Source organism: Spea bombifrons, chromosome 11, assembly GCF_027358695.1.
Source record: "Spea bombifrons isolate aSpeBom1 chromosome 11, aSpeBom1.2.pri, whole genome shotgun sequence".
Taxonomy (NCBI): domain Eukaryota; kingdom Metazoa; phylum Chordata; class Amphibia; order Anura; family Pelobatidae; genus Spea; species Spea bombifrons.
In genome coordinates this window covers 21,067,306-21,091,369 of record NC_071097.1, presented here as the reverse complement: position 1 = coordinate 21,091,369, position 24,064 = coordinate 21,067,306, and the positions used below count along the sequence as shown (strand labels likewise).

General features: G+C 39.5%; 3 protein-coding genes across 3 annotated transcripts in view; 2 read left to right on the top strand and 1 right to left on the bottom strand.

Moving 5' to 3' along the window:
• STYK1 (serine/threonine/tyrosine kinase 1) overlaps nucleotides 1-24,064 on the top strand; it is a 66,579-nt gene that overhangs the window by 12,475 nt on the left and 30,040 nt on the right. The window lies entirely within an intron of this gene.
• On the top strand, nucleotides 1,914-6,918 carry LOC128468510 (claudin-10-like). The gene is made up of 5 exons (XM_053450259.1): nucleotides 1,914-2,250; nucleotides 4,314-4,475; nucleotides 5,312-5,393; nucleotides 5,486-5,593; nucleotides 6,420-6,918. Exons 1-5 carry the CDS (start codon nucleotides 2,031-2,033, stop codon nucleotides 6,544-6,546), a joined length of 699 nt encoding a protein of 232 aa, XP_053306234.1. The 5' UTR covers nucleotides 1,914-2,030; the 3' UTR covers nucleotides 6,547-6,918.
• GABARAPL1 (GABA type A receptor associated protein like 1) lies at nucleotides 9,627-16,959 on the bottom strand. Its single transcript, XM_053450266.1, has 4 exons — nucleotides 16,707-16,959; nucleotides 14,509-14,587; nucleotides 13,709-13,827; nucleotides 9,627-9,716 (listed from the first exon to the last, which is right to left on the bottom strand). The coding sequence occupies exons 1-4, from the start codon at nucleotides 16,794-16,796 to the stop codon at nucleotides 9,651-9,653; spliced, it is 354 nt and encodes a 117-aa protein (XP_053306241.1). The 5' UTR covers nucleotides 16,797-16,959; the 3' UTR covers nucleotides 9,627-9,650.

Genomic DNA, 24,064 nt, shown 5'->3' with positions numbered 1-24,064 from the left:
AGCTACTAATGAAAAATGCACCTTTCTGTATGGTTACAAGTATTTTATATTTAATAAACTACATTATATTTCACAAAACTTCTTCTACTGCTTTGTTTGCTCAGCTAAATCAGGTTTTTATGGTATCTGTTTTCCAGAAACATGTTCTATCAAGCCAGTCTTTTAAATTAGCATAAAATATCCTGTTGAATAAAAACAAGTAAGTTAATGTTTTAGATAATGGGTGGCAGAATTCAGCTATTTCTTTGTCGTATATATTTTTTGTTTTGTTTAACCGATCAGGTAACTTTGCACGTTCCAAACGTCTCACAATTTCATCTCCCCACCTATTAATTTACTCTTGTGGTTTATTTTTTACTTCTAAGTTTCCTAAATGTAATTACTTGTTATCAAAGACCAATCATTATTATACAATCCCTGTAAGGAGTGCTCAGTTGGCTCTGCAAAATGCAGGGGGATTTTTTTTTAATTACACCATAATGATTTAATTTCACAGGGTTGGCCCTTCAAAATGCATAGTCCAATTGATTTATTGTCTACTAAATACATTCCATTGTTATTATGGCATTATGCCATCTACAAACATTGCTTAAGAGGTTCTATCATGTTGCCTTGCAGTCTCGCAAAATATTCCGCATCACATACCTTGGCCAAGTTAGCCCCTGCCTCCATCTTTCATATACTATAAGTATACTATAAGTATACTATAAGTATCTCATTTGCCTTTTCTAGCCCTGACGATATACACAGAAATGTTAGCAGTAGAGAAGGTGCTAATTTATAACTCCGACAGGTGTGATTTAATGCCCTAGCTAGTCGTTAATTAACTCATTAAACTGCAAAGTTCAGGGCTCATTTGACTCTAGGAATCTCCAAACACACATTTATATGACAACCAACTCATGAATAGTTTAACTCACCTTAGCTTTGGTTTTGTGAACCAAACTTGAAGGGGTGAATATGTGTTTAGCATAACTGACATATACTTTCTGCCTGTGTGTCCTACGCCTAATATTATAGTAGCCTCTCCTCCTCTTAAATGATGGAAAGATACTAATTTAGCCCGAGACAAATTTATTTGAACCACAACACACAGGTGGACATGCAGGAATGAAACACATGAATATAGTATATTTAACAGAGCTTGTTTTGTTTCAAAGTTATAAAAAGCACACAATTTGCTACACAAACACATAAAACTATTTATATTACAGTTTTTATTGCATTATCTTAGTTGTTGACAAATATATCCAAATGAAATAGTTATTTTGGCTGTGACTCACTGTAATGAGTAGTTAACTATTTCATATGAAGGGAAACACAAAATACCCTGTCCTACTGTAAACCACAATTGGAGAAATCTTTGGTTTTTAGGTCACTTGCGGCTTCACAGAGGAAACAAACTGCATCATGATGAGTCTAGAAGGGCTGGAACCAAAATGAAGGAACTAACAACCCCAGATGTACCTTCATGGGCCCAAATCATTGAGCTTTCCCTGATTAGAGCCCATGGAGGCTAAAGTGTACATCTGGGGTTGTTAGAACCTCAACTACAAGTTCAGTGAGTAAACACCACTTGGGGAATTCTACGTTGTAAGGGAAAAGTATATCCTTTTTTTAACTTGGATAGTTAGGTATACAGTATATCATATATATTATAACAAATTATATTCATTGGAATAGATAAATGGTCCCGTTTATTTTGTTTTCAAATACCTGAGATTTTGATTTAAGGGCCCCATACCTTGCAGTGCTCACAAAAAGTAATTCTGCATAGTAGGAGGACTACCTTGAGATGTTTTGTTTATTTTGCATTTGTGCATGGAATGTAGAGAATATATTAGGGGAGGGACGCACGAAAAACACATCAGGGAGGGGTTTTCTTGACCCTTTAGTTCATGCTACACAGAGAATGAACACTAGTTTCCATCATTCTAGTGGGTTTTGTTCTAACGTTTTCTAGTCTTTTTTATTTTTCCAAAAACGTATTTTCTTCCTCTCTTGGAAAAAAAAAATTGTCCTTTTCAAAGATGGCTCACATGGCATCTGAGATTATTGGGTTTGTTCTGGCAGTATCAGGCTGGGTGCTGGTCAGCTCCACTCTACCCACCGACTATTGGAAAGTGTCCAGTATTGATGGTACCGTTATCACCACTGCAACCTTCTGGTCCAATTTGTGGAAGACGTGTGTCACTGACTCCACCGGAGTGTCCAACTGTAAGGACTTCCCATCCATGCTTGCACTTGAAGGTAAGAATATGGGATGCATATGGTGGTGATAAGAGAGCCAGAACGTTTCATTTGTATTTTTAATGTTTAGAATTTCTTTCATTAGAAATTAGGTCAGATTAATTTTTATAATGTTGGACTATATGAACATATTTCCCTAAAAATACAGCCATTGTCGATCTATTTAAGCAGGTTCAAAACCCTAGTATATTTTTGTATCAGTGATTTTGGTGTTTGAGGTCATACCATATATACTTTTAAAGCTGCAGCTGAGAATAATTGGGAAAGCAACCTTCTGATATTTACCACCTACCTATTCCTCATGCATAGCTTCTATACTTTGTGGGCGATGCTTCTAAAGGCATATAAGAAAAGCCATACTGGTCACATATCAAACACAATTAAAAAAAACAGTTTGAAAGAGTTATCAAAGTTTTGTGTATATATTTGAAATGACATTGAACACAAAGCACTATGGCCCAGTTATATTTTCTAGTAGCTAAAACAATATTGAGAATATAGAGAAAACATGATACGTCATCGATGTACTTAGTGAAATTATTAATTATCTTAATTTTAAAGGAGAGGGTCTTGGGTTTTAAATGTCTTCTTCTTCTATAGCATCGTTTTAAAGATGGTAGGATATACATTTCCTACCTCCAACGTTTTCAGACGCTAATGTAATACACTACTAATTATTTTTTACACTATTAAAATGGGGGTCTGATACGGGCATCAATAAATAGTTTAGGAAAATTAGCTTGGCAGAGGAGAATCCTAAGATTTAACATTATATTTTATAAGAAACAACTGAAGTCTCCCTGGCAGCTTGTGTTCCCAATAAATCTTCTTTATGAACTCCCGGGAGGTAATGAGCCATTTAATGAGTCAGTTAATGACTAACATCTACAAACATTCGTGTTTTTATATGGCTACTGTTTTACCCTTTTGTCCGAGCATGCAGCAGGAACCAACAAATCAATCCTTCCCAGAAGAAAAGTCAGAACGTCAAAGAAAGATAATAAATAAGGAACAAACGGTGTACCTCACGGAATCAGTACTTTTAGGTGCTCACTAACTAATCGCCGTGAACTAGAATCAATCTGAAAGTCTACCATGTGGTAAACGATTACACTTTGGTGGATACAATGGGGTTTAAACACTAAAGGGATAGTTGTCAGGAGAGTTTGCGCAAGCGCTAACACCGGCAGATCTCTCCAGCAAAAGGCTAAGCTGGTCCTGTATAATGCCAAAGATGTGAAAAATGTCACTGATTTAACTATACATACTCAAGGGCAGGAACGGCGTTGCTGTATAGAAGCTCGCTCTGGTTCATTGCATATACTAAAGTCAAGTAGCTGAAACACAACTTTCCTGCCAACCCTCACTTTAATGAATAGACAGAAAATGTGTAATATGCCAACAAATGCCGTGTTTCTTTACTAAACACCAAATTGGCTCCAAGTTTACTATTAAGATTTATGTATGAGATACCAATCATCACTGCAATTATCTTATGAAGACACCTTGAAATTAACGATACTGTTCTCAGAAAATAAAACATGTCAGGATTCCGAACACCTTGGGGATCTGAAATCTTTATTTGTGAAATGATCTGCTCAATTCAGATGAACTTAGTGTGAAGTTGAGGATTCCTACTTTGTGATGAGTTCCTACTGAGTCACATTGAGGTCTATGCAATAAAGAGAGTGTTTGTAGAAGAGCTAAACATTTCAAGTCTCTGATATAATTATAAATTATGAAAAGCAAACCCAAGTGAGCATCTCCTGAACGAAGGTATCAGCTGGCTCTTTATAATACTTAACTAAATCAGTAGAAGAGTTATTAGGAAATCTCTATTGTCTATGCATTATGCAAGGGCTTTCTTAGACCCTAGAAGAAGAAACATCTCGCATATTCATCTTCGATACAGTGATATCAGGAATCGGAAATGAGATTAATGTAAAATCCCATTTTAGGGAACTAGCTCAACACTATTTTTAGATGAAATATGAATCAGTGCTCCATTTTCCTTATAATATATATTATATCTACCAGTTTCTCACAATATTTATCAATTTCAGGATATATCCAAGCCTGCCGGGGTTTACTAATCGCAGCAGTGAGTCTAGGATTCTTTGGTTCAATTTTTGCTCTCATTGGCATGAAATGCACCAAGATTGGAGGGTCAGACAAACAAAAAATAAAAATCACAGTTTTCTCCGGCATACTGTACATTTTGAGTGGTAAGTATGAGTGAGTTTATATCACAGTCAACAGTCAAATATGTGTGCATTACTTTCGTGTCTGTTAACAGACAAAATGTAACATCAAAACTGCAACACTAATCACTCCCCATCCGAGCCGAGCTTCCATATTCAACACAAGAGGTAGGTAAGGTATCTCCTTACCGAATGAAATATTCAGAGAATATTCATGTCTGCAAAAATTAGATTATTTATTGATCCATTTATTGATTTAACATTGAGATTGAGAGCTGTTAAGTTTGAAAAATGCATCTGCTGTTTACCCCCCCCCCCAAATTGGGGTTTTCTCTCTTCTTTATTGATCAATGGATAGATCAATAAATTGTCTCTTTTTGCAGACATGAATATTCATTGCATCTGAAACAATAAGATCTACCTACTTCTTCTGTTTGTATATGTGCCTTGTGTGCTTTCCATAGAAAAGAAATGTAACAGATGGCGTAGGTATAGGTTTAGTATACACACTATGATAAATATGTTTCCATATATGTTATCCATAATGTAAATATCTCACACACTGAAATACATATTCTGGGTACATATTCAGAAGATGACTATTTGGGATCCGATTTATAACACAAATATTTGCACATTTTCTTTGAAACGTACATTTTATTTGCACCTATATCAATATACTGTATATGGAGGGTTTACCGTTTATAGGATTCAGATTAAATCTGTCACTCTGCACGCCATATGTGGCCACATTTTGTGTGTCTGTCTCGAAATCACTTTATTTAAAGGCAGACATGAAGATATATGCAGGATCCTCAGCTCTTTATCTCTGGAATGATTCTCTATCTTTTCTTTTTTAGGTATCTGTGCAATGGCTGGCATTTCTTTGTATGCCCATAAAATAACATCAGAATTCTTTGATCCAACATTTTTGGAGCAAAAGTAAGTCTTCTATGTTAAACACGGAAAATGACTCATTAATAATAATTAAGGTTTACATTAGGTGTCATGCTTCTGGTATCTTTGCTCGTTAGGTACGAGTTGGGAGCAGCCCTCTTCATCGGATGGGGTGGATCTTCTCTCAATGTCATTGGAGGATCCATTCTCTGCTTTTCTCTTAATGAAAACTTAAAAGACTCCAGGTAATACTAATAATTCACAATTAAAACTCCAGTTCTGTGCCAGAAATATCAAAGCAATATTCTTTACCCATTGTACAGCACTACAGAGTATGATTTTGCTATATAAATCAATTAATAAATAATAATAATGTATCCAGTATCATTTTCTTACAGAATTAAAAAAAATCATAAATAATGCAACTAGAACAATAAGGACAATCACTATAAGTATAAGGCCATAAAATACAGTGCTGCACAGTATTGTGGGTTTTGTGTCATTTTCATACTTCTCGGCACCGGCTACCCAGACCCTACCCTTGCGCGACACAGCCAGGACTACTCACTGACGTCAATGGGCAGTCCTGGTGACATTGCGGGAAACACTCCCATTTAAAGGGGAAATGGGCGGGGAGTGGGGTGTGTGTGGGAGCTTCTCTTAGAGTTCTCTGGGTCAAACCCGGAGAGTTCCCAGGTATGGTAATTTTGCTCCGATAAACTTCCTTTATTTGCAGACCTGGAGGCTGCCAACGTTGTGCGTCATATAATTTTTTTGTGTGAATATTTCCCCTTTAAGATGTTTTTTAGCAACCGGTGTTTAAAACATATTCAAGAAATCAAGATGCTTGATTCTCTCATTTTTGATACATCTGATGAATGTTGAGCAGGGACCTTTGATGTAAATGTACCTAGTTTTCAGTGAATGCAGACTTGTCATACACATTCCCGAAAGTTGGACATAGACCTTTGTTTTGCTTTTTCTCATGTTTTTTTGTGCTTTAAGCACAACTTCTTATGTACCTGATTTGTTATGAACATTTGATGGTGATGTGTATTTATGTTTTTTTAGGATAAATTATTCTTATAATGGAGTCCCATCAGTCAGGTCAGCACGTACACGTCAACCAGATGCAAGCAACGGTCGCAATGCACACAGGGATCTTCCTAGACACTTCGATAAGAATGCTTACGTATGACAGAAACATTCCAAATGAAGAAACATCATGTACGCTCCAAACAAAGTATATTCTTCCAAGGATTCAGTTTCAGCTGCAAAGGACAAAACTTGATGCATGAACATTTGGCATCATTGTCCTACACATTCGCACACTGTCCCAGTCAGTCCACAATGAACCGGGAACCATAAATTAATTTACAACCCACAGAACCTAAACCATGAAAAAGAAGGTGACAAGCCATAAAACTATATCAGACAACAAAGAATTATGTAAAAGAAGCATTGGAAAGCTTTCATCTGGACGCTAAAAGCCACGTAGCTATAGATGTGTATTATCTCCCATTTGTTGCGGCCATCCTCATGGCTGTCCCTAATAAGTAAAAATGCTTCCCCAATACTACACGTGCCCTTAGATTTCTTATAGGTTATCTGGCTAAAACGAGTAAAATCACCCACCTGGTGGGCATAGGTGATATAGAATTTCAGGGTAAACTGCATAGTGGTTGGTATTCATCAGGAATAGAAATTCAGTGGTGGTGGCAAATTCTATACTTAAACGCTGCCAGCTGAAATGAACATGTCTAGAATAAGGAATGTCTCCAAGTGTAAATGGAAACAACTTCTCCTTCGTAAATGATCATAAGCTCTTCTCTGTGCAGTACAGTTTTACAATATCTTCCATCTCATCATTCCTTGTTTTTTATTTGCCTCTGCTTTTACTTATTTTCTCCTACCTCCAGTCAGGGCCAATGCATTGGGAAATGCATTGGCACAGGGTAGCAGCTAGAGCCCCGTGCGGGGCGGCTTTTTTAATCCCGCTCCCGCAATGTGGGTGTTCCACTCCCGCCAGCTCCCGTCACATTTGTGGCCAATCCTGCCCACTCCCGTCACATTTGTGGCCAATTACGCCCACCTCCTTACCTGAACTGCAGATTTCCTGTGCAGTCCCGCAAGGGTGCCCTCGAGTTGCTCCCTCACAGCATTTCTTCTCTTGCTCCGCCCAGGAACAAGGCAGAGTCACGGGAAGTGACATCACATTACGTGACTCCTGTTCCTGGGCAGAGCAAGATAGGAGACACTGTAAGGGAGCAGCGAGAAGGCAGCCTTACGGGACTGCACGGGATTACCGGGACCCGCAGGTACAGTGCCTGACGGCCCGCAGCACCAACAAGACCGCCCGCCTCCCAATGCAGTCCTCTAGTAGCAGCATTGTTATTTCCTCCATTAATGACAGCCTTACCCTGGAATGAAATTGCAGGTATCAACCTTCACAAAAAGTGATATGATAATACCAGGAACTTAAATGACAACAGACAGAAATATCCCCTTTGCCCTTGGGCAAATGAACGACAACACAGTCTCCAGTGTGAATGTTTCCAGTTTTATTGAAACATATGCATGTAATGGTAATTATATAATTATTGAATAGAACAAAAACAAAATCAACATAAAATAAAAGACACAGAAATGTATATGCCCTAACTAAAACAGCAAAAACACAAATGCTAATACATGATACTTTTCAATTGAATCGACTAGATAAATAATTTGCTTTGGTTGAAAATACTTTAAGTATATGGGCTAGATCTAAGGTGGCACCAAATCTCCAAACATTCTACTGTGGAAGATAACATTTATTACATATCGCAGAAGTTATCCAAAAAGAATCCTCAGTATCACAGTGTTCTAAGCTGGGATACAATGTTTCTATAGGTTTTATAATTATTAAAAAAAGACTATAGAAGTTGTATAAGCTTCCCTGGAGATCTAGAAAAAAAAATGTATGCATGTATGTATGTGCAGTGTCGTCTGCATTTCTCCCTAACAAATTAGTGTTCATTTGTGGGCTTATTTATTAATAATTATTTTATATACAGACCTGTATTCTATGCTCGGATCTGGAATACTAGTTATAACTGTCACGGCACAAGAAAAAAACAAAAGATACAAAAAAAAATTATAACCATTAAATAAGGGTTGTGCTGACTGTGCTTAACCAGTGCATCGGGATTGAATATGTCATTTCACATCACATAATATATACCACATCAAAATACTGCGTCATACTTTTGTTTATGTCACAAAGTAACAAAAATAAATCATGACTAATATACAGGCACAGTAATATAGTACATTTGCTAAACCAAAACTTGAAAGGACAGAGAGCCTGTCTCAGGTTTCTCTCTACACTGCCCCCTAAAGGACACTTTCAATATCAACTGCACTATAAGTTTGTCCTTTACGGTTTAACAATTAAAAAGCACGTTACCTTACAGACAGGTTTAGGTTAACACAAGAGTTAGAGCATCTGTCAAAACTCCCATGCTTTTAATCATAAAACTAGTGCACAGAACATCAATAGGTGGTAGTTAATAATAATGATTTCAGTTTTGTCCTCAAGCCTCCTTGTGGTATGTATGTGTATAGGCAAATTACAAAGTGCATTCCTACTCGTAATATACTTTCTTTCTCTGAAAACATATTTAGTGGTCTAGTTATTAATATAGTTTATTCGCATAAAAAGATGTATCCATGAAAGAGGAGATTATAAAATATAATTGGTTGTTTCTGTCTTGCTTTATGCAAGGAGACAATCTTGTTCTATTATGGTCCTTGAATGCTCTAAGGATGTCAAACATGTAAAGGTGCTTCTCATATATCTCTGGCTTTCATCTCCCTGTATTAAATATAATGATATCGATGCTTATTTCGTTACAGATGGTATTGGTTTGTGTGTAAAGTGGCATGTTGGCATTGGTTTAAAAAGACGCTGGGTAACTAAAGAAGGATTTTTTGTGAGCAAAACATGTTGGACAGGTGGAGAGGTCAGGAACCACCCAGCCCACTCTAACCCTCTTGTGTGTATTAAGATGTAATGTACACAACTTGCTATTTCTTTAGCACTGGAATTATCTCACTTTAAGAAAACCAATTGGATCCGTTAAAATGCCCATTCTTAAAACTGATCAATTCTCAATTCCGCACGCACTCTTACATATAATTCCCCAAAAGTTCCAGAGCTGGTAGGTTCCATGATCTGTGCAGTCTTCGAGGTTGGGTAAGCAGTTATATGGTTAATGGTCAAGGTGTCAGGGTAGGGATTGCAATTCTCCATCTTTGGCTTCATTTTCCATACACACTCTCATCGCTGTAGGCCACATACAGAAAGAAGTCTTCTTCGTGGTTGTCCTAGAAAACAAAAAAAACCCATCATTTTGTTGCTCAGATTTGCAAGATACTTTCCGTTACCTGTCCTTTCTTCATTTACTATTTCGAGGGATCTTGAACCAATTTGTATTTGGTCTAAAATCAAAACCCATATTGAAATAAAATTAATGACAAGGCTACGCAGGAGTCCATTGTGCAGTTTCACATCCGTTTAGATGACGCGGCAGAGTCCAGCCTGCGGAATTTAAGTCACTTCTGGCTCAACCACAATTTCCTGTTGGATTCAATCCATTACAGTCCAAGCTTTTATAGTAGTTATATGTGTACGTCAAATTACTTTGTTCTTCTTATCTTAAAATCACAAACATTATAGCCACCAGAGTTCCTAGAACAGCAAGGTCTTCACATAACAAAACAGTCAAATTCAGAGCACTCAACCAAAGTAAGAGAAGATCGCTCTGTCAGCCATACACTTAATTGTTCAATGAAAAACTAAATACATTTGTCTTCTATCAGGTAAGCCAGTTATTTTAAATGTTTACTAGGGAACTATATATCATTTTTTGTAGGTGTCATGTTTGTATTGTCAATAGGTTCGCTAACGACATGTGCCAAGTAGGTTTCTCTTACACGACACCGAAGGGCAGGCAAACTTACATGAGGTTTTCTCAGCGTTATTTCCCTGCAGAAAATCCAGCATTTACTACAGTTAAGGACTGGGTTTCCAAGCTGGACACAAATGGGTGATACTAGCCTGAGCTGATAGCAGATGTGCCACAGGTGAAGTATTGCTGCACGCATTTTGCATGTGGCTTGTATAAGGACATTTAGCATGATTTATAGCATAAAATATGTGGTTTCATGCTGCATCACGTGAGACGCAAATGGTGCTGGGTTCTGCTCTCCAATTGTGAAAATTATCTGGTGAACGAATACTCGCGTGATAAATAGAAATTATAAAGTTACTACTTATTAGGCTTTTTGTGACAGATTTGACATATATATTGTTGGCAAAAATAGGACAATAAGTGAAGGGTATAAATGTATAGTGGGAGCTCCTCCGGCACATAAAAACGTACCGGTCAGTGATGAGCATACATGGGAACCTGCCCACTATTGCCTCTTTAAAGCCTTGACTGGGTCTCGCCCCACTGTGTTATTGGTAAAGACGCTGTTCACTATATTTTATATTATATATGTTTAAACGGTTTTACCCCTAAATTCTTGTGTAAAGTGTATTAAGAAATACAAAGCTTATAATAAGATACCACTAATGCCTTATCCACGGTCAAGTCAGCTCTTGTTTCATGCAAAACTCACTTGGGGTGAATATCCATTTTGAAGAATGTGTCTAGGTCAGGAATGGCAAGAGCACATTGGTTTTTGCCAAGTTTACTTTGGCTTGCAATGAGACTAGGCCATACTAGGTTGGAGCCCTGGGTTCACCCGGACAACCCTTGTTCCTCGGTTTTGAGAGCATTGTGTCTATAGTAAATGGCAATTTGAGTTTTACAGAAGTGAAATTCCAAGCTAAATAGGAGAAAGGAGTGGTAGAGAAGCATCCCACTCCTCAACTGGAGATATGGTTTGGTCGACAAGCATATCAATATTCACCAAAGTATTCTCCTGAAAGTCTTCTGTACACTTTCCCATTTCAGCAAAACGTTCAAGAAAGTGGGTCAGGACACTTCGACAGCCTCGAAGGATATTATCCAGCTGCATGATGTTCTACTTATCCCGGAGTATCTCAGAAATGCTATTATTTTATGCTGCTGTTGTGAAATTAACAAGACCTTATTTTTAACCTTGACATTTTTTCTCTGGCAGTTCCGCCCTAGGTATTGCAAACATGACCAACATCTTTATCTGTCATCCCAAAACACAGAAAGACATTCAACCTAATTCACAGAAATGTAACCTGATCTTGGAACAAACAAATACTTGACTGCCACCAGATTAAGACACCAATCCTAAATTATGTATTATCTGCCCTGCCAAGTGTTCTTTTTCAGTTACCACAAACAACAATGATGCTTATGATGGCATTGTAGGGCTCCTATGTCATAGATACACTAGTTTTGTCATAATTATTTTTTATGCACTTAGAAGCAATCTTATGTACTAGTAGGGCTATCAAAAACAAAGACAGAGTTTTGAAAACATATATCTTGCTTTTAATCTGATGTGATAAACTTGCTTGCAAAATACTCTATGAAGAAATAACACGGGTTAATATATGCGGAAATACCAGGTTTAATAACATTGTTTCAGTAATAGCATTGCTAAAAAACTTTCTAACTTAAGATAATGACAGCCTATGTCAGGGGTGTCCAAGTTTTTTCTGCAGTGGGCCACTTCATCAGAATTGTATACGTGCGCGGGCCGCACTTATTTTTCACTGTGACAAAAAATATGGCCTTTAATAAAATATGCAGATTAAAATAAAGTAAAATGACACAAAACCTTTACTCTTCCTCTCACTGACTTCTGGGCCTAGAAAGTTTTGCGACTACAAATTCAGGATTCCCTAGATTTATTCTAGGGATGAACTAAAATGAAAATTCTGGACCAAAACATTCAGGGTTCCCTTAGCCAAAACCGAAAATGACCCCCACCTTTAAAAATAATAATAAAAACTCACATTTTTAATAAAAGTAGGTAACACACAACTGGACAAAATTAGCAATATGACTTGGCAACCAGTAAATGCTGGCAACCCAGGCAACCAGTAAATGCTGGTACCTAGGCATGATGGGACTGTGCTCGCTGTGATTGCTGTTAGCAATCACACTCCTATCATGCCAAGTCAGCCAGTACATGCTGGTACAGGGTGGTTGTAAGTGATGTGCAGACCCCATACTGCTGGCAGCATCACTACACAAGGGGGGCAGCTAGCTAGGTTTCAGCATGTACTGGCTGACTTGGCATGATAGGAGTGTGATTGCTAACAGTAGTCACAGTCCCATCATGCCTAGGTTCCAGCACTTACACATGCATCCAGTAAATGCTGGAACCTAGGCATGATGGGACTGTGATTGCTGTTAGCAATCACACTCATATCATGCCAAGTCAGCCAATACACGCTGGTACAGGGTGGCTGTAAGTGATGTGCAGACCCCATACTGCTGGCAGCATCAATACACAAGGGGGGCAGCTAGCCAGGTTTCAGCATGTACTGGCTGACTTGGCATGATAGGAGTGTGATTGCTGACAGCAATCACAGTCCCATCATGCCTAGGTTCCAGCACTTACACATCCATCCAGTAAATACTGGAACCTAGGCATTATGGGACTGTGATTGCTGTTAGCAATCACACTCCTATCATGCCAAGTCAGCCAGTACATGCTGGTACAGGGTGGCTGTAAGTGCAGACCCCATACTGCTGGCAGCATCAATACACAAGGGGGGCAGCTGGCCAGGTTTCAGCATGTACTGGCTGACTTGGCATGATAGAAGTGTGATTGCTAACAGCAATCACAGTCCCATCATGCCTAGGTTCCAGCACTTACACAATTATGCTATCACACACACACACACTCATTTATTCATATAATCATTCATTCACAGATTCATTCCCTCAATCACACACACTCATTCAAACACCCTCCCCACCCCCTTACCTGCACTGCAACTCCTCGATGCCGCTTACAAACTTCAGCAGGGGGCGCGGCCTCCCTCTGCCTTCTCTGCTAAAGCACAGAGGAAGTAGGATGTCACGTGAACTCCGCTTCCTCTGTGTGCAGTCCAGAAGACCCTCCCACAAGTAAGTAGCAGGGCTTGAGGTGCGGCTCTCGTAAGATCGGTTGCCCTGGCTGCCGATCTTACGCGGGCCGCACCTTGAGGTCTCGCGGGCCGCATTTGGCCCGCGGGCCGCATGTTGGACGCCCCTGGCCTATGTAGTTGTTTGTAGTAAGTAAGAAAATGATGGTCATTGACCTTAGTACATATTTTATGATGGTAATAAAGCTTTGTTTAGCTCATACTATCAGCAGGACACTCCAACCGCTCTCACCTCATACAGTTGCCCCATGGTAGCGCTCGTGGGGGGGATAGTATTGTTGACAAAGAAAAACAGAGCATCCTCAGGGCGAAGATGAATCCGCTTCCTGATTAGGAAGTAAAACTGGCCAACTAGAAAGAAAAACAAAAAAGACTTAACATAGAGGAAGCGAAACAGTGACGTGAATCTGAGATACTGAGAACTCTCCAGGTTTCAATTGCAGTCTCTGGGTGTAGCTCTACCCACTCCACACCCACTGTTTGGAGTTACGAGAAGCCACCAGGGAGAGCACTGGGTAGACTGCCAGGGTATGTTCCCAGGTAAGATACCAAGTGGTTGGGGGGATATGGCCAATAATATGGAAAATAAATGGTCAAAATGAGGTGCTGAGTGTAACAGACAAGGGTAATGAGAATGATACAGACATACTAATAGTAATGGTACGGATGTGGTGGTAAGCATGTGATCCCCGCTTCCACGGAGTTCTCAAGGCTTCTTTAAAAGGCCTGCTTGACTTCCATGTGCCGGACAGCAGGTAGATTAGTCACTGCTAGACTGCAATTGTTGCAGACGCTGGAAGTTGGCACACGCGTGTAATCTCAGTGATTATCAGACATTCCTTGCAAGGGTTGTTTTTCCCTACTATTTCCGAATCATAGTTCTGTCATTCTGGATTAGCCATGGTTAGATCCCATCATCTGAGACACTACCCTTAGCTTTAGGTTTCTCTATACTCTGAAGAGATGCATTCATTCTGCATTTATCAGGTGGGCAGAATACCTCAATAACACGTGGGGCAGGAGGGCATGTACCTGTGAGGTCTGATGGCACCAGGTACTTCCTTTTGTCCAGATCTGGAACCCGTGCTTTAGGGGCCTTTTCCACAATGACCTAAATCAGGACAGAAATAAATATATACAAGGACAGTGAGCAGCAAATTACATAGAAATGTAACAGAGTAAATAAATCCCGTAAAGAAGAACACACACGGTAACTAGGAGGTACAGCAGGAATCAGAGACCGGTAAACACTGCACACAGATGTCCTAGATTTCAGCTAATTCTAGGCCGTTCTAATATGATCCTTGGTTCTCTAACTATGTCAAGGTGACTTGGTACATGACTAATAGACACAAAGTACTGACACTGAAGGGGGTATTTTCCAAGGGGTATGACAGGACGAGAATTGACAGACTAAGACAAACCGATACATTAGGTGGAGAGACCCCTGCTCACAAGCTTACAATCTAACACAGTTTAAACAATTAACTATTTGCTGGGAAGCTGGTTTTCAGTAATATATATATATATATATATATATATATATATATATATATTATATATATATATATATATTTATAGTAAAAAGGTATTTATGGCACCGAAGATCTAGAACTATAAATGCCTACGAATGTTGCGGAAATAAGCAGACGCTGTAGACCCATGTCTAAATGCCAGCACTGGTTACAGAAAACGCGTGCATTTATGGCAAGCACACACAGCTATTTAACTCCACTTAATGGCATAGATCAGACTGCAGCACAATATATAACATATGGGGTTAATGTGAAGTAAGCGGCGCAGTGCAGAGAGAGGAGGAGCCCGGAGCTCTAGAGCTCTCCCTTGGGTAGAAGCTACAGCAAAGGTGCACAAGTTGGTCATTACAGGTTGTGCAACGGCCGGGGTGCCGGATTTCTCAATTTCCTGTGCTTTCCAAACAACACACTTACACACATTTTTCTTAGATATTATTAATACTGGACAAAACAAAAAAAAAGGATGAGAACACGGTCATCGGGTAGACATTGGGGCGCCCCATTTTTTTTTATTAAGTCTAGTACATGATCCTAAGCTACTTGCTTTTCAGGTGTAGTGACAGGCGCTGCACTCAGACGTCAAAATGATTAAGAAGTGCTTAGAATCTCGGTGTCAGTGGAAGGCCCCAGCCAGAGATGCGGTACCAGAGTATTTTTATAAAAAACACTAGTACTTCTGTATTTTACAGTCTAGGGAAGAACATCTAACCAACATCTGTTGCTATGTTGATATATGTATGTTATGGCATTAATGTATAGGGTACCCCTGGAAACCTCATGTTCTGTAACATTAGGAAATCTTTGGGATTGTATCCCTCCATAACAGCTTTGTGATATCACTAACAACCAAGTTCAGATCACATCAGAGGGGTACCGGTTTCTTGTAGGGTAGGTTGTAGTCATTCAGTGTTAAAATTTAGCCTCAACTGTATTTATGTCCATGTTTGTCAGGTACCATTAACTACTACCCATATCAACTATTTTGGGTTGGAAGCGGTCCGGTGATAACGGGAAAAATCAATGACTATGGACGCTGTAGTTTAACAAAACCTGGAGATTGATTATTAGGAATAAAGTCCAAAACAGCACTAGGCCACTGACTGTCTAACTCTGAATTACACCGTCATGTTTTATTCCTATGTAGTAGATGCCCCATGGACTTCCAGCTCCGCAGGTTCTAATGAATCAATCATTCTGACATCACTACCTGTCCCACAATTAATGCACATGAAACAAGAAAATAAATATATATATCTATATATCTATATATATACACACACACACACACACATCATATTCTATAGGGTACAGTCCATAACCATCAACGCTATCATTTCTTTATATAGGTCAGAGCTCTGTCCGTATATCTGGGCCTGCACTTATCATAACCAGTAGTTTCCTGGTGTAACCTACAGCGGATCATCGGCTCATATCACACGTTTAGAGAGTCAGCTCGCCAGTACTAGTCCCACTTTTACAGGTACCCATTAACCCTACGATGCCGTCACACCATTAGCCAATACGAGTGTCAGACAGTATCCTGTACATTAACGTTACTTTACAATCTATTTCCGTTATACCCAACGGTATCCTATGGATAAAGGGTTAAAAATGCAGAAAAGGCAATCTGCCATGAGCCGAGGCTCCGTGACTGGGTGGCGATGGCAGGACGGCACCGGGCAGCCTCAGACTTACAGGGACCCTGTCCGGGTACTTCTTCCTGATCTTCTCCCCCTCTTTCTTCCTGTACTCGAACGGATGATCCTCTTTGTATTGGAATTTCATAGCTACCCCGGTATGAGGTCCAGACGTACGTTCTCCGCTGCTGATCAATCCCTTTAAACCTGTATACCCTCCGCGATCACAAGGAGCCCAGAAGGGACAATGTGACGTTCTAAGACACGCCCCACTGGGCGGAGCCCTCTGAGCCAAACAAAGACTGTGATGACATTAACCTCTTCCATGGCAGATTAGCTACATCATATGTAACCCAACAAGCCTGGACAAGCACAGTGTCGCTGCTTTAAGATGCAGTCGAACTATTACGTCACCTCAAGCGATTTTTATGTTGTTTTCTATGACTTCCTGGAAAATACTCATCATGTACAGTTATTTATGGACAGCCATCCTAGTCAACACGGTTAACCCAATCCTCCTGCCATGCCGATTATTTACTAGATCTCTGGGGACACACCATTTTTATTTAATACTTTTATTGTGTGTAATCTCAAAATTACAAACCCCCTCCCAACCCATGATCTGACATTGTGGGAGTAAAATCGGTCACGCAGATTGAGATGCTAGGTACTGAACGAGTTAATGTCATCATAATTCTAAAACGTAGCATTGATTTGCAGGGTTTGTTAATAAAAGAAATACCGGTTTGTACTGCGATCGATGATCTGCGTGTGCAATAGTCTGCAGTGTTGTTTTGTTGCGGAATTAGCTAGTCTTGTGACAGATCACGTGGTTTCACAGAAGGTAAACAGGTGACTCAGCCAGATTAGAATAACAGGTGTGATGGTGAGGGGTCACTGCCTGTGGCTGGGGACACGTGTTTCTATACTCGTTCCTGTCCATAGAATGTCCTGATAGTGTTACATACAGCTTTGCTATTCCAACTGGGTTTTATTTTTAATTACCAGTTGACTGTTTTAATGCAGACATTTTAATACAATATTTACTGATCCAATGGCCCTTCTTTATCCAGGAATGGATTGGTGGGTAGAAGTGTCTCTGTGTTCTACAATCCTAAAAAGTTACAATTTTGTATATAGGCACAACAAAAAATGTAAACAAATGAGATTTTGTAAAAATACACAATATAAAATATTAACATATATGAAAGTCTATGAGGTCCCAGCTCCTGGCTGCATCTCTAGCTGCACACCTAAAACAAAGGTGTCCTCTTTGGCCATTTGAAATGTCGGGAGGGCAAATAATAATTTATAACTGGAGACGTATGAAGTGCACCCCACAGGGGGTTTTCTTGGCGGCCCCTGGCCTGTTCTTGTGGCTGCATAGAGGGCAGATTGGAGATGGCTTGGAAGACCTGGCACTTTATGCCATCATGAAAATAGTGGAGCGTCATGAAGAAAGTAGCGGGGTGCGCTCCTGTACACACTGTTACCCAAGGGTTCCTCAGGATCTTCCAGAAACCCAGTGATCATGTGATTCTTCCTTTATCAATCGTGAAAATGGACAGAATGCTATAGAAGAATCTCTGAATAATGCAGGGTATTGGGAATCATCTGGAAAGTGAAAACAACTTATTGGAAAAGATATAATTTAAGTCTGTACCCATTCTACACCTAATTAGGCCAGAATGTTGCACAGGTTACTTCTTAAAGTCAAACCGAATATATGCGTGTTTACAACCTGAAGCTCCCTGAAAATTATAGAGCGTGTGAGATATAAATGTGGATCACCGTATTTTTACCTATGATTTCCGCATGATACTGACTAGCTTATAAATTGTAAATGGCTGTTAAATTAATAATGTGGCTAACCTGTATGGCTTTGTATTGACATATTGGACCAACCTTCCGGTTCTTATATAAAGTCATTATAATTCTATATAATATGATTAGCGGTATATATATTTTCATTACAGAACATGTGTCATGTTATCGGCCGGTATATTGGAGGAGCTCTTTGTGTACTTTGTTAGTTGTAGTCATGATGACAGGGCCACATGCACACAGGACACCGGGAGGTGTTATGCCTTCTTCACTTCTGATTCATGGCGTGACCTCAGCAGACACCTTGTAATTGTCACATGACTCCAAGTCATGGTAAGCAGATGTTTCTTTGTCAGGTGTGAGGCAGGGAAAAAAAGAACAAAATCTTAATTATTGTTGTACCAGAAGGACCAGAACCAAAAATAATTGATTCATCCCTATAGCCCTCCAAAACTCACATACACTGCACTGGTCACATAAAATCTTCTATTTAAGTCGTGGTTTTATCTTGCCAACAATGTGCACAGCATTTAACAATTTCATACACAATGGACCCACACGTTCTTCTTGTGTTTGCAGGTCACTTATGGATCATGATTGAGATGTTTGCAGAGGTGCTGCGGGTCTTTACAGCAGCAAAGTCAGGCAGATGGACCGAATGCTTCTTATCTGCAGACAATGTTCCTATAATACAGGGGTGTCCAAGTTTTTTCTGCAGTGGGCCACTTCAGAAATGTATATGTGCGTCGGCCGCACTCATTTTTCACTGAGAGAAAATATGGCCTTTTAGCTTTATAATGCCTATTAATGCAGGGTTAATTTGGCGATAATGAAAAAAGCAGCGGACAGTTTTTTGATCAGCCGTTATATGTCATTCTATCAATACTAAATTACTTAAAAATAGTAAAACAAAGCAGCAAAAGCCCCCAGCACCCGCCGTGGGCCGGCACACCGGGATGCCATTGCAGCCGATGCGGCTGCGAGTTTTTAAGCGGCCGTGAGACACGCCGTCAGCCGTGCCTGCACCATGCCGCTCAGTGGCACAGTGAGGCCCTTCGTCCCAGCCCCTTTGAAGACGCAAATCAATACACAAAGGGGGGTGGCTGGGGGCAATACACAAGGGTACATTTACCAGTACAAAAGGCGGCATCAATACAAAAGGGAGGGGGGCTAGCTGGGGACATCACATAAATCAATACACAAGGGTGTTGGGGCATAAATGCACATTTGGGCCAGCTGGGGGCACAAATGCACATGGGGCAATAGACAAGGGTGTGGGGGGAATACATTAAAACATCTTCAAAGGGGCAGGACGAAGAGCCTCATTAAGGCACTGGGCCAGCCGGCCCACGGACCAGCCAGCCCACCGGGAAATCTCACGCGGGGCTCACCTCGAAGTCCGGCGGGCTGTTGGACGCCCCTGCTATAATATTTGAATCTGTGCGTCATGTTAGAGTAATCCAAAATGATGTGCCTAAGAGGTATAAGATCTTTCAGCCCGTAATGAATATAAAAGAAGGGTTTGAGGGTGTGATAAGGCACAGATTTTGTCAGAAATTGGGGGCTTTGGGCAAAAGTGGGTCATGCAGGTCATGACATACAGGGCTATAAGTAGAATTGATATTTTAGAGCTTCTTGATCCAAGGAGAAATCTGATTGCCTTTTGGAGTCAAGAAGGATTTTTTTCCCCTGATGGCAGAATTAGCTTAATTAGGGTTTTTTTTTGCCTTCTTTTGGATCAAGAGTAGGAAGGTTAGGTAGAACTTTTTTCAACCGTATGTAGTATGTAACTATATATAACAACTACCCACCCCTGTTTGTTTTAGTCATTTAAGTGAACCTCAGCTAGTTGCTGCGACATATATAAGGAATACTCGTCCTTTACAATATCATTGCTTCTTAGAGTTTAGCTATGATGAAGGCAATATATAATACCAGCGGTGCAAACGTCTTCTAGATGTTCCCTAAAGTCAGCAGACTGGACTCTTAAAATCAGGTTGTAGGACTCAAAACATGCTCCATCATGGATTTGTCAGCTCTGATGAAAAGAACTTTCAATAATGTTCTAAAGGCAGCCCTTAGACTGTGTATCATAAGTTTAAGGGAAAGTATGGTAAAAAGCCTATGCCTAGTGACGTGGTATTATCAACAACAATAAATAAGCACATTCTAGCCAGTAACAATTAAATATGGCACACATTAGGATACTGGTGAAATAGCGACATCACACCCAGGTCATGCATTTTTGCCACCCACTTCAGGTGGGCAAAGTATATAAAAACATGTTTTCCAGTCGCTAAAAAGAGTTGATTATAAAATAAATAAATCTGCATAAGCACAGTTACGTAAGTTAATAAATCATCTGTATTATTTAAGGACTAATTAGGCTATCTCATGTTAGGGTGTACGCGATTACTGGTGACGCGTTTTACAATGCAGTCCTTGCCTTGGTGTCTTTGTGTACGGAAACCTCTGATTTGTAATAAGGAAATAGAACGCATACAGTACTAATGACTAGACAGAAGTACGCCATTAAAATGCCTGGTATAAGTACTTGTTACATAAGATGACTGCTCTGCTTTTGCTAAATACAAATTAATAATAAACTACATATTTTCTGCACCAATCCGTAGGCACAGCGCTCATTGCTGCCGGATACCTCACCTGTAGGAGAAAATACTAAAGGTTACTGTAAAGCAACCGTATCTCAGGCATAACGTCAACTGCCTTTCTTATTTACCCAGGTGACTTCAATGGCTTTTCCTCAAGTTCTTTGGATCCTACTAAACATTTCCCTTAGTTGTTCTCCCAACAGCAGCCAATGGATCCCTGATAACGTTTTCATTGTGGTCTGATTAGATTCTGACGGGATTTACCAATTCCGATTGTAACCCCATGAGGGACAAAACATACTGAAGCATTTAAGATATGTGTATTTAATACAATGTTTAGGCAGTTTTTTTTTGCATTTATTCTTGTGTAGGTCTATCCAGGGTAAGCACCTTGTATTTCCACTTAGCTTTGCACCTTAAAGGGGTTAAATGTTCTACTCAACTCTCATAAATATAAAACTGAAAATATTTGGCAAACAGATGTTTTGCTATAGCAAGCATTGTATTGTATGGAGTCACAATGACCTGACTGCTGTAGGTGACATCATAATGCAGTGACATATGGTGGCTACATACTGTATGTATTTGCAATTCATCCATCTTGGTCCAAGTGAAATGTTACTATTATAAGCATCCATTATATTTATCAATTTTTTTTTCGCCAATCAACTTAAGTCTTTTATTTACTATAGCTATTAATAAGAGGTGATGTCAAAATTCTGACTGCATGGGCATCTATATCAGCAACCATGACAACCTTTTTATACATGTATAACTGTAAAATTGTCTCAGCCAATCATATGCAACAATTAAGGTTATAAGGCGCTCACTCAGCAATAGAAATTAGAAAAAAAATCAGCTTTATCATATCAGACTGCTCTTGACCATAAATAGTCAGCTGAGCTATTATAATATCCAATGACATAACACCCAGGACTTTAGCTAAATAGATGCTGGTTCACAACAATTGACTATATACAGTATGTCTTTATTTATTAATCACAATGCATTTAGCTGTCATATATTTTATTTATATAGGATTAGCAGGTTTTGTAGGGCTATTTAATGAGTTATACATACACTGACAATATGAAACAATAACATGAAGGGTGCGTTTTCGTTGTTCAGCCCCAATCCTGAAGAAACGGCCAAACGTACACGAAGACGAAGACACACAACACGAAGAATCTTCGTGTTCGCCTTCGTTTACTAATCTCCCTGGTCCCTTCCCCATCTAGCCTACCTTATCTATGCAGCATTGCAGGGGTTAACAGGAGCGGATATCCGTAGGTTCGCGCAAGGAATTAAAGGTCCGTGCGAGTGACTCTATTGGTCTCCCTGTATGTAGGGGGCGACTCTATTGGTCGTCAGCAGGGGGCTTCATTGGTTGGTGGCAGAGGAGCTCCCTGCCGGCGACCAATAGAGTCGCTCCTCGTATGGACCTTTAACTCTAGGAGTTCCACGTCAAGAGTTAAAGGTCTGTATGAGCGACTCTATTGGTCGTTCGTAGGGACCTTTATCTCCTGGAGCGGGGTCTCCCCAGGCCGAGTTTCGGCACCAGGATTTTAAAAGTCTGTACGACTTCATTGGTTGACGGCAGAGGAGGCCCCTGCCGGTGACCAATAGAGTTGCTCGTATGGACCTTTAAAATCCTGGCGCCAAAGCTGCAGCGTAGTGCGTACCGTGTTAACCCTGTATTAACCCCTTCTAAAAAAAGGCAAAAAACTAAGAAAAAAACCACAAAGAATGTACACGGATATTCACCCGAACCAAATACAGGGACGGGCGAGTATTTGTGGAACACGAAGAGTTGGCCGGCGCCAAAGTCTAGTGTAAATACATAAAAATATTTTAACATTAATATAAGATAAAATGGATGCACAATTTTTTGCATATAATATTTCAAAACATATGTAATTTAATTGAATTACATTATTATTTTTTTTAATGGAAAGGTGACATACACTCTTTGGGCTTCTAGGTTTATGTGTGGAAGAATCTGCAGAGCTGCTTAGTTCTACCCGTTTTGGTGCAGTGGCCACCATGGCATTGATGGATACCGACAAGGTTTACTCCTAATTTCTGCTGCTTTTTTGATTAAATATGTATTACTTTAAAACATTTTTTGTCATGATTTGTATCTGCATATACATTTGGCTGTGAGTGTTAATGAGACCCTGCTTTATTATAATATTTATTAAAACACGAGCCATAAATATTAAGTAATTCTTAAACAATATTTGGCCTGTGTGAACTTTTTGGCAAAAAGCAGCGTTATACAAAGAGGTGCACCAGCCAAAAAATTACAGCTGAGTAAATTATAGAGTACAGTACATCACTCGGTACATAAATATTACCTTAACAAAGCTGTGTTAATAGGTGGCTATGCATCTGTCAGTGCCAGAGGTGGGTATGGTTATAAGGGATGATACCTATTCCATTTTTAAGTGACTATTTAGCTTTTTTTGTTTACTTTTGTTTTTTTTTTGGATGCAAGCTTTGCTTTGACATGAGAATACTAGTAATACTATGCCATCCAAGGAAGAAATAGTCAAGTAATATGAAAATTCTGATGCAAGACTATTGGTTTTTTATGTGTATACCAATTCCCATTTATTCAATTCATTAAAAAATATTTGGGTATTTTGAATTTCTATATTCTTTTATGTTTGCTAGTAAGACAATGCTACTGGGACGATAGAGGCTCCCATCTGTATTTCTAATCAATTGATAGGATATTCGCATTTCAGATAATCTGTCCTTAGGCAAGTGATGGGTTACTCTCCTGATTAGTCTGTGTTTCTGGAAAACTGATAACAATTTGTAGTTATAGACTTCTGAAGTGTTAGTGAGTGTTAGCCTATCTTTTATTACATCACTAACACAAGATATATTAATCATCTATGTGAATAATATACAATTCATACCAAATGAGCCTGAAAATCTACTCCTTGGGATGTCGCAGTCCACAAAATAATAC

Excerpts from the sequence above, each read along its gene's own strand:
- GABARAPL1 (XM_053450266.1), bottom strand. The coding sequence starts at position 16,796 with ATGAAATTCCAATACAAAGAGGATCATCCGTTCGAGTACAGGAAGAAA. Across the intron at positions 13,828-14,508 it reads GGTGCCATCAGACCTCACAG|TTGGCCAGTTTTACTTCCTA; the intron begins GTACATGCCCTC and ends TTTTCTTTCTAG. Across the intron at positions 9,717-13,708 it reads CCATGGGGCAACTGTATGAG|GACAACCACGAAGAAGACTT; the intron begins GTGAGAGCGGTT and ends TTTGTTTTCTAG.
- LOC128468510 (XM_053450259.1), top strand. The coding sequence starts at position 2,031 with ATGGCTCACATGGCATCTGAGATTATTGGGTTTGTTCTGGCAGTATCA. Across the intron at positions 2,251-4,313 it reads ATCCATGCTTGCACTTGAAG|GATATATCCAAGCCTGCCGG; the intron begins GTAAGAATATGG and ends TATCAATTTCAG. Across the intron at positions 4,476-5,311 it reads CATACTGTACATTTTGAGTG|GTATCTGTGCAATGGCTGGC; the intron begins GTAAGTATGAGT and ends TTTCTTTTTTAG.